Source organism: Chiroxiphia lanceolata, chromosome 8 (genome assembly GCF_009829145.1).
Source record: "Chiroxiphia lanceolata isolate bChiLan1 chromosome 8, bChiLan1.pri, whole genome shotgun sequence".
In the NCBI taxonomy this organism is placed as follows: domain Eukaryota; kingdom Metazoa; phylum Chordata; class Aves; order Passeriformes; family Pipridae; genus Chiroxiphia; species Chiroxiphia lanceolata.
Genome location: NC_045644.1, coordinates 20,258,345 through 20,271,276, shown reverse-complemented (window position 1 = coordinate 20,271,276; position 12,932 = coordinate 20,258,345). Strand labels below are relative to the sequence as shown.

At 41.8% G+C, this 12,932-nt stretch overlaps 1 protein-coding gene and 1 long non-coding RNA gene across 11 annotated transcripts in view; one reads left to right on the top strand and one right to left on the bottom strand.

Moving 5' to 3' along the window:
• LOC116790042 overlaps positions 1 to 12,932 on the top strand; it is a 213,284-nt gene that overhangs the window by 102,338 nt on the left and 98,014 nt on the right. For 2 of the 3 annotated variants that reach the window (XR_004358233.1, XR_004358235.1), the window contains one exon: positions 5,631 to 5,829. The exons of the other annotated variant lie outside the window; for it this stretch is intronic. This is a non-coding gene — a long non-coding RNA (uncharacterized LOC116790042). Of the gene's footprint in view, positions 1 to 5,630; positions 5,830 to 12,932 lie in introns of those variants that run through there. 3 annotated transcript variants of the gene reach the window in all.
• The window catches only part of PAX2 (paired box 2), a 102,165-nt gene continuing 93,046 nt past the window's right edge, over positions 3,814 to 12,932 (bottom strand). For 4 of the 8 annotated variants that reach the window (XM_032694622.1, XM_032694620.1, XM_032694626.1 and 1 more), the window contains 2 exons: positions 11,089 to 11,175; positions 6,371 to 9,168 (listed from right to left, as the gene is read on the bottom strand). In XM_032694622.1, the coding sequence (XP_032550513.1) occupies positions 9,047 to 9,168; positions 11,089 to 11,175 (209 nt within the window). In that variant the 3' untranslated portion in view covers positions 6,371 to 9,046. Of the gene's footprint in view, positions 9,188 to 11,088; positions 11,176 to 12,932 lie in introns of all 8 variants that reach the window. The other 4 variants (XM_032694625.1, XM_032694628.1, XM_032694624.1 and 1 more) reach the window with 2 other exon arrangements.

The following is a 12,932-nucleotide window of genomic DNA, read 5'->3' as shown; positions in this document are numbered from 1 at the left end:
CTGGTTTTTTTCTCTGGGATTCTTCAATTTAAAATAGGCAACTCATGACATTTAAGGAAAATGATTCCGTGCAGAGTCTGTCTGGGACTTTCTGAGTGTGGACTGTGTCTGATTGAGATAAAAGGTTGTCTCAGCTGATAATGTTAGCAAACTATTATCCTATTTCTACTCAGCTTTAACAGGGGGATAGGATATATAAATTTTCCCCATGGGTTAGACAGCTAACTGTTACCTAGATGTTGCTTGGTAGAAATTTGGATTCCTGGATTTTATATCAAGTTCTGAGATTTGAAGCGTATCTAGAGAAGTGATTTTCAATCTTTTTCAATTAGCAAACAGTAAGAACAAAAAACAATTAGTAGAAGAATAGCTGCCAATGCAGTGCATCTAAGTCCACAAGCTCACTTTTCCCAGTTACATTAAAAGCAGTTTCCTTAAAAATAAACTAGGTATTTTAAAAGTGTAAGTTAAAATTTACTTGATGTTAGAGAAAGCAGCATGAAAATAAAGGGCTTTGGATTTATTTGCTTGTTAGCAATGATGTGACTTCGATATATGAGTCTGAAAAGTGCATATGTGGAAGCTGCCTTATTAGCTAGGTACTGTAACTAACCATTGCTGGTGTATTAAGGAGGTTCCAAATGCAGCCCTGTTGTTAAAACTGCATTCTCATGGATGCTGACATGGAAGAAAGATGCTGCTTTCTTCTGTACAGAGAAGTTCTCTATTTGTGTGAAGTTTCACACTGTTCAGCCTCATACCATTTAGGTTTTCTGTGTCGGTTTTATTTGTATTTCTTTCGTAAGTGTTCAGCAGGATGTGTTTGAAATTGGTCTCAGGCTGAAGGTTATTATATAATCATAGAATGGTTTGGGTTGGAAGGAACCTTAAAGATCATCTAGTTCCAACTCCTCTGCCACTGGGCCGGGATGCCACCCTCTTGATCAGGTTGCTCAGAACCCTGTCCAACCTGGCCTTGAACACTTCCAGGGACAGGATAGGGGTTGCAAGAAGCAGCCACGGTTGACAGGAGGGGTTCTCCTGGTGCAGGGATAAGTACCAGTGGAAAAAGGTCCTTTACAAGCATCTGCTATGGAATGAATTTTCAGGCAGAGTTTTGAACTTGAAATTATCAAACATGCTTTGAGTGGGCATCTTCCACCAAAATGTCACACAGCAGAAGACAGGAAAAACCCCAAGTCTATGATAAGCTTTGGTATCAGACCAGCTCAGTCAGCCTTGCCAGGAGTTACTGGGCCATTTCCAGGACTTGTGACATTTGAGCTGCTTCTGAAAGCACTAGACCATAGGGTCCCTGTGATGCGGTGAGATGCTTCCTTTTCACTAGAAGTGAATTTCTGACTCTTACAGTGGAAGAGGCACCATTAAAAGCGTAGCTATAGATGCCTCGAGAACACTGCAATTAGAAGTTAAACAAAAGTTATTTTGTATTTATTTTATATACATGTATATAAATATACATATATACAAAATTATGTCTGGTGTTATATAGAGATTACATGATTTCCAGTCAATCTTGTGATTTTTGTGTGTACTTGCTTTATGATTTTCAAGTATGAGGGGCTAAAATACAGTCTCTAACAAACTTCCTTTGCTTCACTGCAGACAGCTCCTGAATCAAGTAAGTTAACTGTCCTCAGGATATTCCCAACTTTCTTCTAAAGAAGAGAAGAATTCATGTACAGACTGTTTACTATGCATATCTTCTTTAACCACTACTTGTTTAGTGAGCTGATCCTTCTCTTAATATTTTAAAGTACTTTCCTTTTGATACAAACATCATTGTGTAGATTTACTAGATTATAGTTTTCAGGATCCTTTAAAACACTGATGCCACGTTTGCTGTTGTTTCATTTTTGCCACTTCCCACTGTTTTTGGGAACTGATGGTGTGTCCAGTAAATTCATCCACTACATAAGTTAACACTTTCAGATGTGTACTATCTATCCTTGCCTGCAGCTCATTAAAGAGTGTATTTATTTTTAAAGAAGGTTGTCATCATGTCAGAATGTTCAAACTTTTCTTTATTTTTCTTGTCAGAGTAATCACAAAGAGGATTTCTTTAGTTAGAGTTGCATAAACTCTTACGATATTTTCCTCATTTGGAGACAGACTGTGGTGCTCTTTTTAGTTTTATCACATAACATTTTCACACTGAGAACTCCCATTGATTATGCAGGATTATTAAAGGAACATAATATTAGTTGAAATGGTGGAAATAGCTCTTTCATGCAAGTATTTCTTTCTGCAAGAAACAGAAGTTCTTGAAAGCTGCAAAAGTTTTGCTGTAGTTCTACAATCAGTTATGGAGACTTACGCAGGAATGTCAGATTGAAGATCTCTAGGCTGTATAAAGTGTGATATAAATGAGATGATCATGCTAGTTTCTAAATCATTCTTTTAAGATTATTTTACCAGGATGAAAATCCATTTTGTTTTCTTTTGACACATCTCTCTGACAGCGAACGTACATAAATAATTTCCTTTGATTCCAGTCAATTTAAGGACTTCATCTATCAATTTGTTTTTTCAATCTTATCACCTAAACTTTGGTAGAGAAAGAAAATTCTGATGCATAGAAGATTTCAGAATTTTGGAATCCAGTTTTGTTCCAATTTTGAGCACAAGCCTATCCCTGCATCACATCCCAGGCCTGTCTGTCTCATAGGCAGCAGACCCTGGAAACCTGAGGCCTTTGACTTCAGGATAGTTGCCAGGCAGTTTTGCTGCAGTGTTGTGAAAATTGAATTGCTTTTACAGTCTGTTTGGATTTCAACAAATTGACTTTCACTTATGGAAAATGTTCTTTTGGAGGATTTTCTGCCTATTCTATTAATACTGCAAGGGAAAATAGAAAATGAAACAAAAGGAAATGTTTTAAGTCTCTGATGAGTGAAAGCATTTGATTTCATGGCAGCACTTCTGCACAGGCTTTCCTTCAGATACACATGCACTGGCAGAAAATGTGGCCCACTGGTTTTCATGAGCTGTTGTGAAAATATTTGTTAATGACTAAAAATTGTTGGAGCAAAATTGATTTAGTCTAGCCTGACTCATTGCTACATTTTTACTCTTCCTCTATGACCTTAAACTGCATATGACTTTCTGTAGAATTAATGCTTAACTGAGGAAAAATTGAGTGAATACCTCGGTATTTGGTATGTTTATAGCATACCTTAATATAATGCCCAGCTGTTAGGTGATTGATGAATAGCTTGGAGAATGGGTTATTAATGAGTTGCATTTGGTTTTGTACCCCGGTTAACCAAGACAGAGATTAAGAGAGAGCAAGCTATAATAAAACATCAGGCTAACAGAATTCCTCTTGTGAAACTAAAATCAGGGTAGCAGAGAAGTGGGAGTAAGACCTGAGAGCTGTCAGCCACCCTTTCTTTGCTGAGACCTCTCACACAGCCCCCTCAGTGCTCTGATGGAGCATCAGGGCTGATTTGGGAATCAGCCTGGAATCCTCCTGGATGCACACTGGGCAGGTGTTGCTCATCTCCAGTTGGGGCTAAGGTGAAACAGGCATAAAGGGAAAGGAGATTCTGGGGTTTACCCCACACCTTTCTGATGTTGTGGCATTTTGATTTTTTGAACTACCTGGGAACACCTGATGTGTTATGGATCATTGGGAGTCAACTGAGTGAGATCAGCAGACGAAGGAGTCCTGGTGGCAATGAATAGGCACGTGTGGGGGCTGGCAGGGTCTCAGAGGGTGGATTGTACTTTGGGGTGTTGCAAGCAGTGCAGTGCCTTCCATCACCCACCGTGGTGGTTGTTAGCAATCATTGTGTTGTTTACATGGTGCCCCGAGGGTGTGAGGTGCAACACATGTAACATCCCAGAGACCTCAAGCGGAATCTACTGGAGAGTGAAGTGCTGAGGAGGGGGGGAGAGAGAGTAGGAGAGGGAAAGAGAAACAAGTCAGAAGCCACAAAAATGACATACAAAAAAAAAATTGCTTTTATTTCTCATGTGCACAAAAAGAGAAAAGAAAATGGTCAAACAGAACTGAAGTGATGAGGAAAAGCCAAGAGGGGCTGCAGCAGCCTAGAATGGATGTGACCCTGCACCTGGCACTGGCCCCCTCCCCTCCACGGTCTCATGTCTAGCTTAGCCTGGAGATCATCAGCAGAGCTGCTCTACGGTTAGATTTGTCATCAGTTCTGTAATTGTCAGTTTGGTCCCTCCTTCCTGCTTTGCAAGTTTGCCACTGTCCTGGGCCTAGTCAAGGAAGCACACTGTGGTATTTGTGGGTCCCTCAGAAGCCCTCACTCTGTCAGTGCCAAAGGGGGCAGCTCAGCTATGATTCTTATTTCTTTGCCCAGAGGGGTGCTTTTCCTTAGGGACAAAAGGGTGGGTTTTTTCCAACAGTTCAGCAAACTAAAAATTCCTTTAGGAAAATGTTAATATGCATATATAAGTATATACTCAAGAGAAGAAAGAGGTGCAGGGTTTTTTTGTTTTCCTTTTCTTGTTTGTTTAACGTCCTCACATTCATGGTGTGATTAATTCTGCAGTTGTACTCTGAGGTTGATTCATCGCTACCGATGGGTCAGAAAGCATGCAAACTTCTGTTACCACAGCAGGGCTCATTGCCACCAACCCTCCCCAACACATTTACAGGCCACACCAGTGTCAGCTTTAATGCATCCACCTCATGCAACCCTTTCCTGTGTCTTGCCCCACATCCTGTTGGGCCAAAAGGACACGGGAGCTTCAGAGAACAGGACTCAAAAGTGCTGCCAGTTTTAAATGCCATGGTCCCTGTTGCCAAGCATGGCATTCGAGAGCTCACAAGATTCTTCCCCCATGATCAGGTTGAGACAGAAGGAGATCCAGGTTCACATTTGTGCTTGGTCCATTAGATAAAGCAAACATAGCAGCAAAACTAAGAATGATAGGAGAAGGAGGAAGTGAAGGGAGAGCTAAGAAGAATAATAAAAAAACAAAGGATGAGTTGTGAGAAAAAGGAAAAGAGAGAAATGTAATGGAAACATTAATTATTATTCACAATAATACTTAACAGTTTGATAGAATTTTCTATCCAGAATCTCAAAGCACTGAGGCAGTGCTAATTGATTCAGCTGCGCAATCCCCCTGTGAACTAGAAACTGTTGTTATTCCCATTTTACAGAGGGTTGGAACTGAGGTAGAGGGGGAAATTGGATTTGACAAAGGTTTTCTAGAGCGATAGAGAGAACTGGGGAGTTTGAGGTTCCAGATACCCGCTCCCATATCGATAATGCTGTTCCCTCCCTGGATAGAAAAGTGCATTGGGAATGAGAAATAATAAAAGAGAGGGATAGAAATTGAATGGAAAGAGGGTGTGAGAAAGAAATATGGGAAGGGTAAGACACAGCAGAATCGAGGAGAGGTTTGAGTCAGACTTCACTGGATTTTGCATAATGATTTCTTCCTCCAATCCTTTTTCATTTTTTTCCTGTAAAATTTTTTAAAGGAAAATAAAAATAAAATAAAAAAAATTCCACTTATACAGAAGCAACTGTTGGCCTGTTGGGGAAAGGGGTCCTTCCAAGGTTTGGCTGTTCCCTCAGGTTCTGAATTTGTGCTGTGCTTTATTGAACACATCGTTTTGTTTTCAGTGAGCACAACGAGACTTGCACAGTACACACAGCGTGTTCCTTATCTACAGGATGAGACGAGGCTGTTTTAATAACTACCATGATGAAGATGGAGATGAACTTATATACAAGAGGAATTGCCTTCACATTACACACATTATCTTCCTACAAAGCAGCAATTGTTTTTTGCAAATAACATAATATTAAATAATTGGTAGAATTTTTGCGTTTCCTGCATAGTCCAGTCTAATGGAATCTATATGAATATTGATGGTTTTCTTCTGCATAATATCACCACATAAATCCCCACGTCAGCTACTAGACTTGGGCTATAATACTGCTTTACAATGCATCCACCGACTGTAAATCAAAACAACCAACACAAGAAACTCTTTGGCAAATGTAATTCAGTACATTCGCATGAGGGTCTACAGATGGTGGTGGAAGAGGATTAGACTGCCCAGTTTTTTGCATAATTCTGCTTTCCTTTTAATTTTCCAAGTCAAACTACATGCTGTACTTATGAACTTTCCAAACCAATCCAATGCCTGGTGGAAATCCTCTTTCATCAGTGGAGTTAAACCAACAACAGATTTGGCCCTCCAAGGGTCAAATGAAGCCAGCCATGAGTGAGCCAACTAAATCCTGCTTTCAGACCCTAGCTCATGTCTCAAGTTTAGCAAAACACCATTATAAAAATAAGCATTTCTGAGCTGCTAGCTTTTCTCAAACTGGCCCCTGGGCTGCAGGTGGCCAAGTGGGAGGTGTGAGAGTCTCTTTTCTTCAGTCTCCTCAGGACCTCCTCCTTGTTGGTCCTGGGATTTACTGCCTCTGCCCTGACCACCTGCTGAGTGAATCTGGGTGGTGCACAAATAGAGCAAAGGTTGTACTGAGAGACTAAAAGTGAGACACTACTAACAGGGTTCAGCATCTATCTGATGTCTGTGAAGGAAAACAGGAGGAGTGGTGAAAGTATATTTTTAGAAATTGCACAGAATTTTCTTCTCTCAAAGAATAAGATGGGATAACAGGCCAAATTCTGGTCTCGGTGATAGTGTAATAACTCTGCTATTTGCAGCAGGTTACTCAGAGGTAAGATGTGCAGAATGACACTTTTAACAGATCAGGAGTAACCTCTTTGATTTTATTCTGCATAGGAACAGATTTTAGCTCTATATCTTCTATGTAAACATCTCCCCAAATTCCCTTATCATTTGGGCACCCCATTAAAGAAGACACGGACATATAATCAGCTAAATCCATGCAAAGGCTAAAAGAGTGAGGTGAAAGGGGCCTTTGGGATCAACACAGCTGTTTACTGATGGTGGATTTCATACATACAAGTTTAACTTGGAGACAGAATAGAGTCCACTACCACATCTCCTCAGAGGCTTTGAACTTTGGATTTTATACATGATGTTGGCTGTACAGATTGCTCCACTGTTCATTTCTATGCCCTTTGGGGGTTTTATTCTCAATCCTGTCTTTGTCCACGGACAATAGCCCATGAGTTTTATCTGAAACCTCTCTAAAACAACAAGGATCTACTTTGGCAGACTTGATGCCCTGGGGGCAGGCTATAGCTGCCTTCATGTTTTCTTTGAGTAATTTTTTAGGAAGTGTCAGTGCAAGGAACAGTTTATGAGTTTGCTGACAATACAGAAGTAATAAGCATTTCTATTGACAGTTAGCCTTTTGCAGAACAGTGTTTGTCAGTCACTTGGGAACCAAAAAGAGCAGAGAATCCCTAGAGAATCATCAGGTGAGCATTTGGGATAAGGGGTAACTATTAGGATGCACAATATAGGATTGAACATGAAAAGATGGGGCTGTATGTTGGAACTGGCTGGTAGGATGCAGGCATATGTGTTTGAGTGGGGCCTATAAATTACTAGGTGTATGAGCAGATGGACTGGGAATCAAAGGGGGGCCCATATAGCAGGGCTATAGTGATTAGGAAATTAGGTGTTGGGCACAGATAATGAGGTTGTTGTCACCGGCAGCAGAGAATGGGTGTTGGGCATATCTAAAATTGCAAAAGTTGGGATGTGGGTGAACTGAAGTCGTCATGAGTAGAGGTTAAGGTAAAAGGACTGAAGGCTAAGGGCTAGGGAACCAAGCAATAATCCCAGCCAATCCTGAATTTGTCCATCTCAGTCTCAGCTGTCCAGAGGGCAATCAGATGGGCCCAGATGAAGCCCCACACTTTCCACCACACAGCGCAGTTAGAGCGCAGCTGGGCTTGTTTTCTTTGTTTGCCAACCAGTGACATGGAAAACGTTTGTTGACTCAGAGTGCTTTTTTTGTCGACTGATGTGTTTGGTAACTTTGTCAGATGTGACTTGTCCACACTGCTCCCCAGAGACAGGATTTTGGGAAAGGGGGAGGAGGAGGAGGCTCCCGGGTGGAGCTGGCATCCAATCCTCTCCAATACCACCATCCCACTGTAGTGCAAAACAGAAAGGAAACAAAACCCTAGAGTGAAAGAGGAGCATCAAACGTCAGAGGAACTTGTCTGCCATTCAGGTGGTGGGGAGGGATGGGACTTGGAGTTTTATTTTTGTAGGGTTTTTAATTATTATTTTGGGTTTTTTGTTGGTTTTGTTCACTTGGGTTTTTTAGAAAATTGGGGATTTTTTTGTTCCTTTTTACAGACCTTCATGACAAAGCATAAAAACACAGTTATATTTATATATCTATTTATATATTTCTTCATTTCGTCGGTTTGTTTGTAAATGTTGCTCCATCCTCCTGTCTGAGCTGATTGTGTGTCACAGAAATTGTGGGTGTATGTGTGAGGTTCCTCCCAATTCTGGCCTGCAAAGTCACCACCCGTGAGGTGCAGCCAACTCTGGGGGAATCCGTGCTGGAGAGTGGGGATGAGGTGCACAGAGAACCCCTCATGGGGTGCAGATCATTACTTGGTCCTTTCTTCATTGCCAGATGGGCCAGGGCTCTGTACTGCCATCTCTGCTCTAGCCAGACTGTTCCCTCTGTCCTGGGAACAGGGTGACCATCACAGGTTACACACATCAAGAGTCCACCACAGAAGAGTATATCTTTGGGGAACAGTGTTTCATGAGCGGCATTCTCCCCTGTTTCCCTGGCCCTTACCGCTCCCAGAAAGGGGTCCTGTAAGGCAATGGTTGCCATCTGCATTGCTTCCCAGTCCCCCTGGAGTTCTGGAAGCCGAGTGGACTTCATGTGGCTGAGCTTTACCCAGGGGCATTGGAGGGCTCCCACAGGAGAAGCCACTTGGCCGCAGGCTGTTCCCGGCGTGGGGGAAGCGGTCGGGGCGGAGGGCAGGGGGAGGGAGGGGATCTCAGTCTCATGTGGTGAGCGCTTGGTCCGGCGCCTTCATGGCGAAGAGGAAGGAACTGGACTGTGGGGAGGAACGGAGAAGGTCTCTTCACCCTTCCCAGGGATGAGGGAGGTGATCAGACAGGTACAATGTGGAGGCCTAAGCTGTCGCCCTGCAGTTTCATGTGGTTTCCATGGTAACTAGTGGCGGTCATAGGCAGCGGCAGCAGTGGGAGGTGCGGAGCCCCGGGATGTGGCACTATAATAATAAGGGGAACCTGAAAGTTAACACAGGAGAAGAATGGACTGGTTGAAAGGACAAACAGTAAACAAAAAAAACCAAACCAAAACAAAAAACACAAACAATCAAACTAAGAAAAGAAATACAGGAGAACAGAAAAGAAAAGGAAAGGTAGGAGGAAAGAAAAGCAAAAGAAACCAAAAGAACGAATTTGGGGACTGAGCTCCTAGTGGGATTAGGGAAAGGCAATCAGTGGAAGCCAGCTGAGGGTTGCATTTCGGTGGATAGATGTTACTGTGGCCTCTGGATCTGACAGCCCTCTATGGGAAGGAGATCCTTTTTTTTCTTCTGACCATCAGTAACTAAGCCCATGAACTTTTGTGCTGGTTTGGGCTGAGGTAGGGTTAGTTTTCTTCACAGTGGCTGGTATGGGGTTGTGTTTTGGATTTGTGCTGAACACAGGGTTGATAACAGACATGTTTTCGTTATTGCTGAGCGGGGCTTACACAGAGCCACGGCCTTTTTTTCTTCTCGTACTGCCAAGCTGGCAAGGAACTTGGGGGTATGTGGGAGGCTGGGAGGAGATACAGCTAGAACACATGACCCAAACTGGCCAGAGGAATATTCCATACCGTATGGTGTCATGCTTGGTATTTTAAGGGGGGATAAGAAGGAAGAAGTGGGGACCTTTGGAGTGATGGCATTTGTCTTCCCAACCATTACATGTGATGGGGCCCTGCGCTCCTGGAGATGGGTGAACACTTGCCTGCCCATGGGAAGCAGTGAATTAATTTCTTGTTTTGCTTTGCTTGCATGTGTGGCTTTTGCTTTCCCTATTAAACTGTGTTTATCTCAACCCACAGCTAGTTCTCTCCTCTATCCTGTTGGTGGGGGAGTGAATGAGCGGCTGCATGGGGCTTGGCTAATGCCTGGGGTTAAACCACAACAACATCGAAGCACAAATACGTCACACCTGATCTGTAGCCACAAGGAAAGTGTCAGGGCCAGATGTTCTGACCATACCTGACGAAGTATAATAGGTCACTCTTATAACCAGGAGGAGAGAAATGAAACAAAATTACAGTGTTTTACTTCTTGGAATTTGGGTCACATTTGTCGTGAAATCTCTCTAGATGGTTATCGAATGTGTGTTAAATAGTGATTGATTATTAAGATCACATTTACTGAGGTTTAACAACACTGGAATAAAATGTGCATCTATTATCCAGTTGTTAAACCTCAGTAAATATGTAGATAATAATCACAACTGATTTATTTTACATATAATAAATCTCTTCTTATTCCCTTGCAAAGAGGTGTTGTATTAGAAGATAGTCTCATAGGAGTTTTTTTCTCCTCTGAAAAAAACCCTGATTATGGGCATATTAATCACTGGAGATGGATATATATCACTGCAAGACAACTCTGCTGTCTATTGTAAACCTAATGATGTAACCTGTCTCCCACTCTGGACACTGTTCTAACTGGTTGAATAGGGAGAACTTCTATGGGATTTACAGATCCCCAGGAATTGAGTCTGGGTTTAGCTTGGGAGAGGAGTGAAATGTCATCTGGATTTTTAATAAGGCCTTGAAAGGATGCTGATTACAGCCTGAGAGTAACAGAGCCTGAATTTAATTTCCGATACAATCTGTAATAAACTATGGATGCAGCTCACAGAGAAGCCAGAGCTGAACTTGAGTTCTGAACTGTCTCACGAAAGAGGAATCGGCTCCAGAACTGCTACAAAACATGCATGAAGTATATACCCATTTCAGCACTGGACTGAGAGTGAGGGAAAAGGCCTATCACTTGCCCGAATACTTGAAAACCCTCTTCAGAAACAAACAAACAAACAAAACCAAAAACCAAAGAAAACGAATAGACAAACAGAAGGAGCGCGAGGCTGGGGGTGTGCTGTGGGAAAGAGGTACTCACTTAGTAACGCAGGGTTGCTGAACCGCCAGGCCTCGTTGTAGGTTGTGTACTGAGGGTGGCTATAGGGGTTCCCTGAGAACTCGCTCCCTGGAAGAAACGAAGGAAGGTGTGACATACAGTTAGGAATGAAGACTTATGTCTACTATTCCATCAAGCCAGTGTTGATGCTGTAGGGTATGTAGCTTCCTTGCCCAGCTGGGACTCTGCCCTTCAGGTCCCTGCAGTGCTTGTTCAGTGCAAAGTCCCTTACACATAACATTAAAAATCATAAGATTGACCTCTTCACAATCAAGAAAGTAATTTAAATGAAATTCAGTAATAAAAATAAATAATTAAAGTGGTTTATTTTTTGTTTCCTTATTTTTCATTGCCTTCTGACTTCCAAATCTCAAGTTGCAGTAGGATTGCATATGCATGCTTTTTCTGCACTTAGCTTTCTTATAAATAAATCTAAGGTTCTCCAGTAGTGTCAAGACGGCAGGCAGGGCAGCTTGATGGGACAAGCTCACAATAAACTCATTGAAACTAGCAGTGCTGTTGATGGCAATATGTATTGCTAAGTTTTCTTTGTAGGGTACTGAGGGTGATGACATATTTGCTGAGAAGAGTATCATTCCTTTTTGGAAATGTTCTGAGTAGGCTGGACTTTAATATAAAATAAAATGGAAAAACACATGAATCACTTTCTTACTCTGTATGATGGTATTAGTCAGAAAAGTGATTCATACATGATTAACCCCCCTTTTATTCTTGGTGAGTTACAGAGAAAACTTGCTGCATTCCAGCTCCAGAACATAGTTTTCTAATGATCAGTGCTTTAGGTACTGTGTTGAATCTGAAAGACAAGCTGTGCTGTGGCTCCACGTTTCACGTTTAATAAAATGGGCCCAAACCAAAATACTTGCAAGCTTTGAGATCTAGTAAGACTCTGACCCAAGATTTGAATGTTGTAGAGTCTTCTTTAATATTCAGTTTTATTGTGCAGAAGGAACTGAGTCTCCCTTTTTAATAGAAGGCCAAGAAGTTATGGTGCTGCATTCAAAAAAAATGAATCTCCCCAAACTTAAACATGTATCATTCTATTAAAAAAAGCATGACATTCTTTGATCATAACCTCAATTTAATGCAGTACCAACAGACTGGGGACAATTAATGCCATCTGAAAGGCATTGTGCACTTAAAGGACAGTGGTAGAACAGTGTGGCTATTAGCTTCTGATGTGCCCCAAGGCAGGGGTAGAATTGTTACAGCAGAAGTGTTTGAAAAACACCTGACAGTCCCTGCTAGATACCATGGAACAGAAAAAGAAGGCAGCGCAAGACACGATGGATGCCTGTGATGCAATTACCAAAGAATGTCAATTAATTATACCGTAATCTCCGCAAATCTCCCCTCACTGGAGTGTTAAAGCCAAAATCATAGGTTCTCAGATGGTGGAAATGAAGGCTGTTGAAATCAGGGGATTTACACTGCTTTAAACTTGCGGAGAATCTTTCCAGCCAGGTTTAAAAGTAACTCAGGATAATAACCAAAGTAGTCAGTGCAAAAATGTGTATGCATCAAAGCCCATCAACTTCCAAAGGTGTTTTAGTCACAATAATTTTTAGTCCCCATAAAACCTCATTTTGTGTGACAGATCTTGCTAACTACTGTTTTAATGATAATAACTCAGCATAATTCCATAGCTAGAAACATCCTGCACTGAAAATCCTGACAACTAGATAGGAAGGAATAGAAACCTGCTAAGATGACCAAGATGCAATGCAGAGTCCAGATTTATCTCTACTGAATTGACTTATCTGTGGAATATACTAGAATGTGTTTGCCTCCCAAAGAAGGAGAGA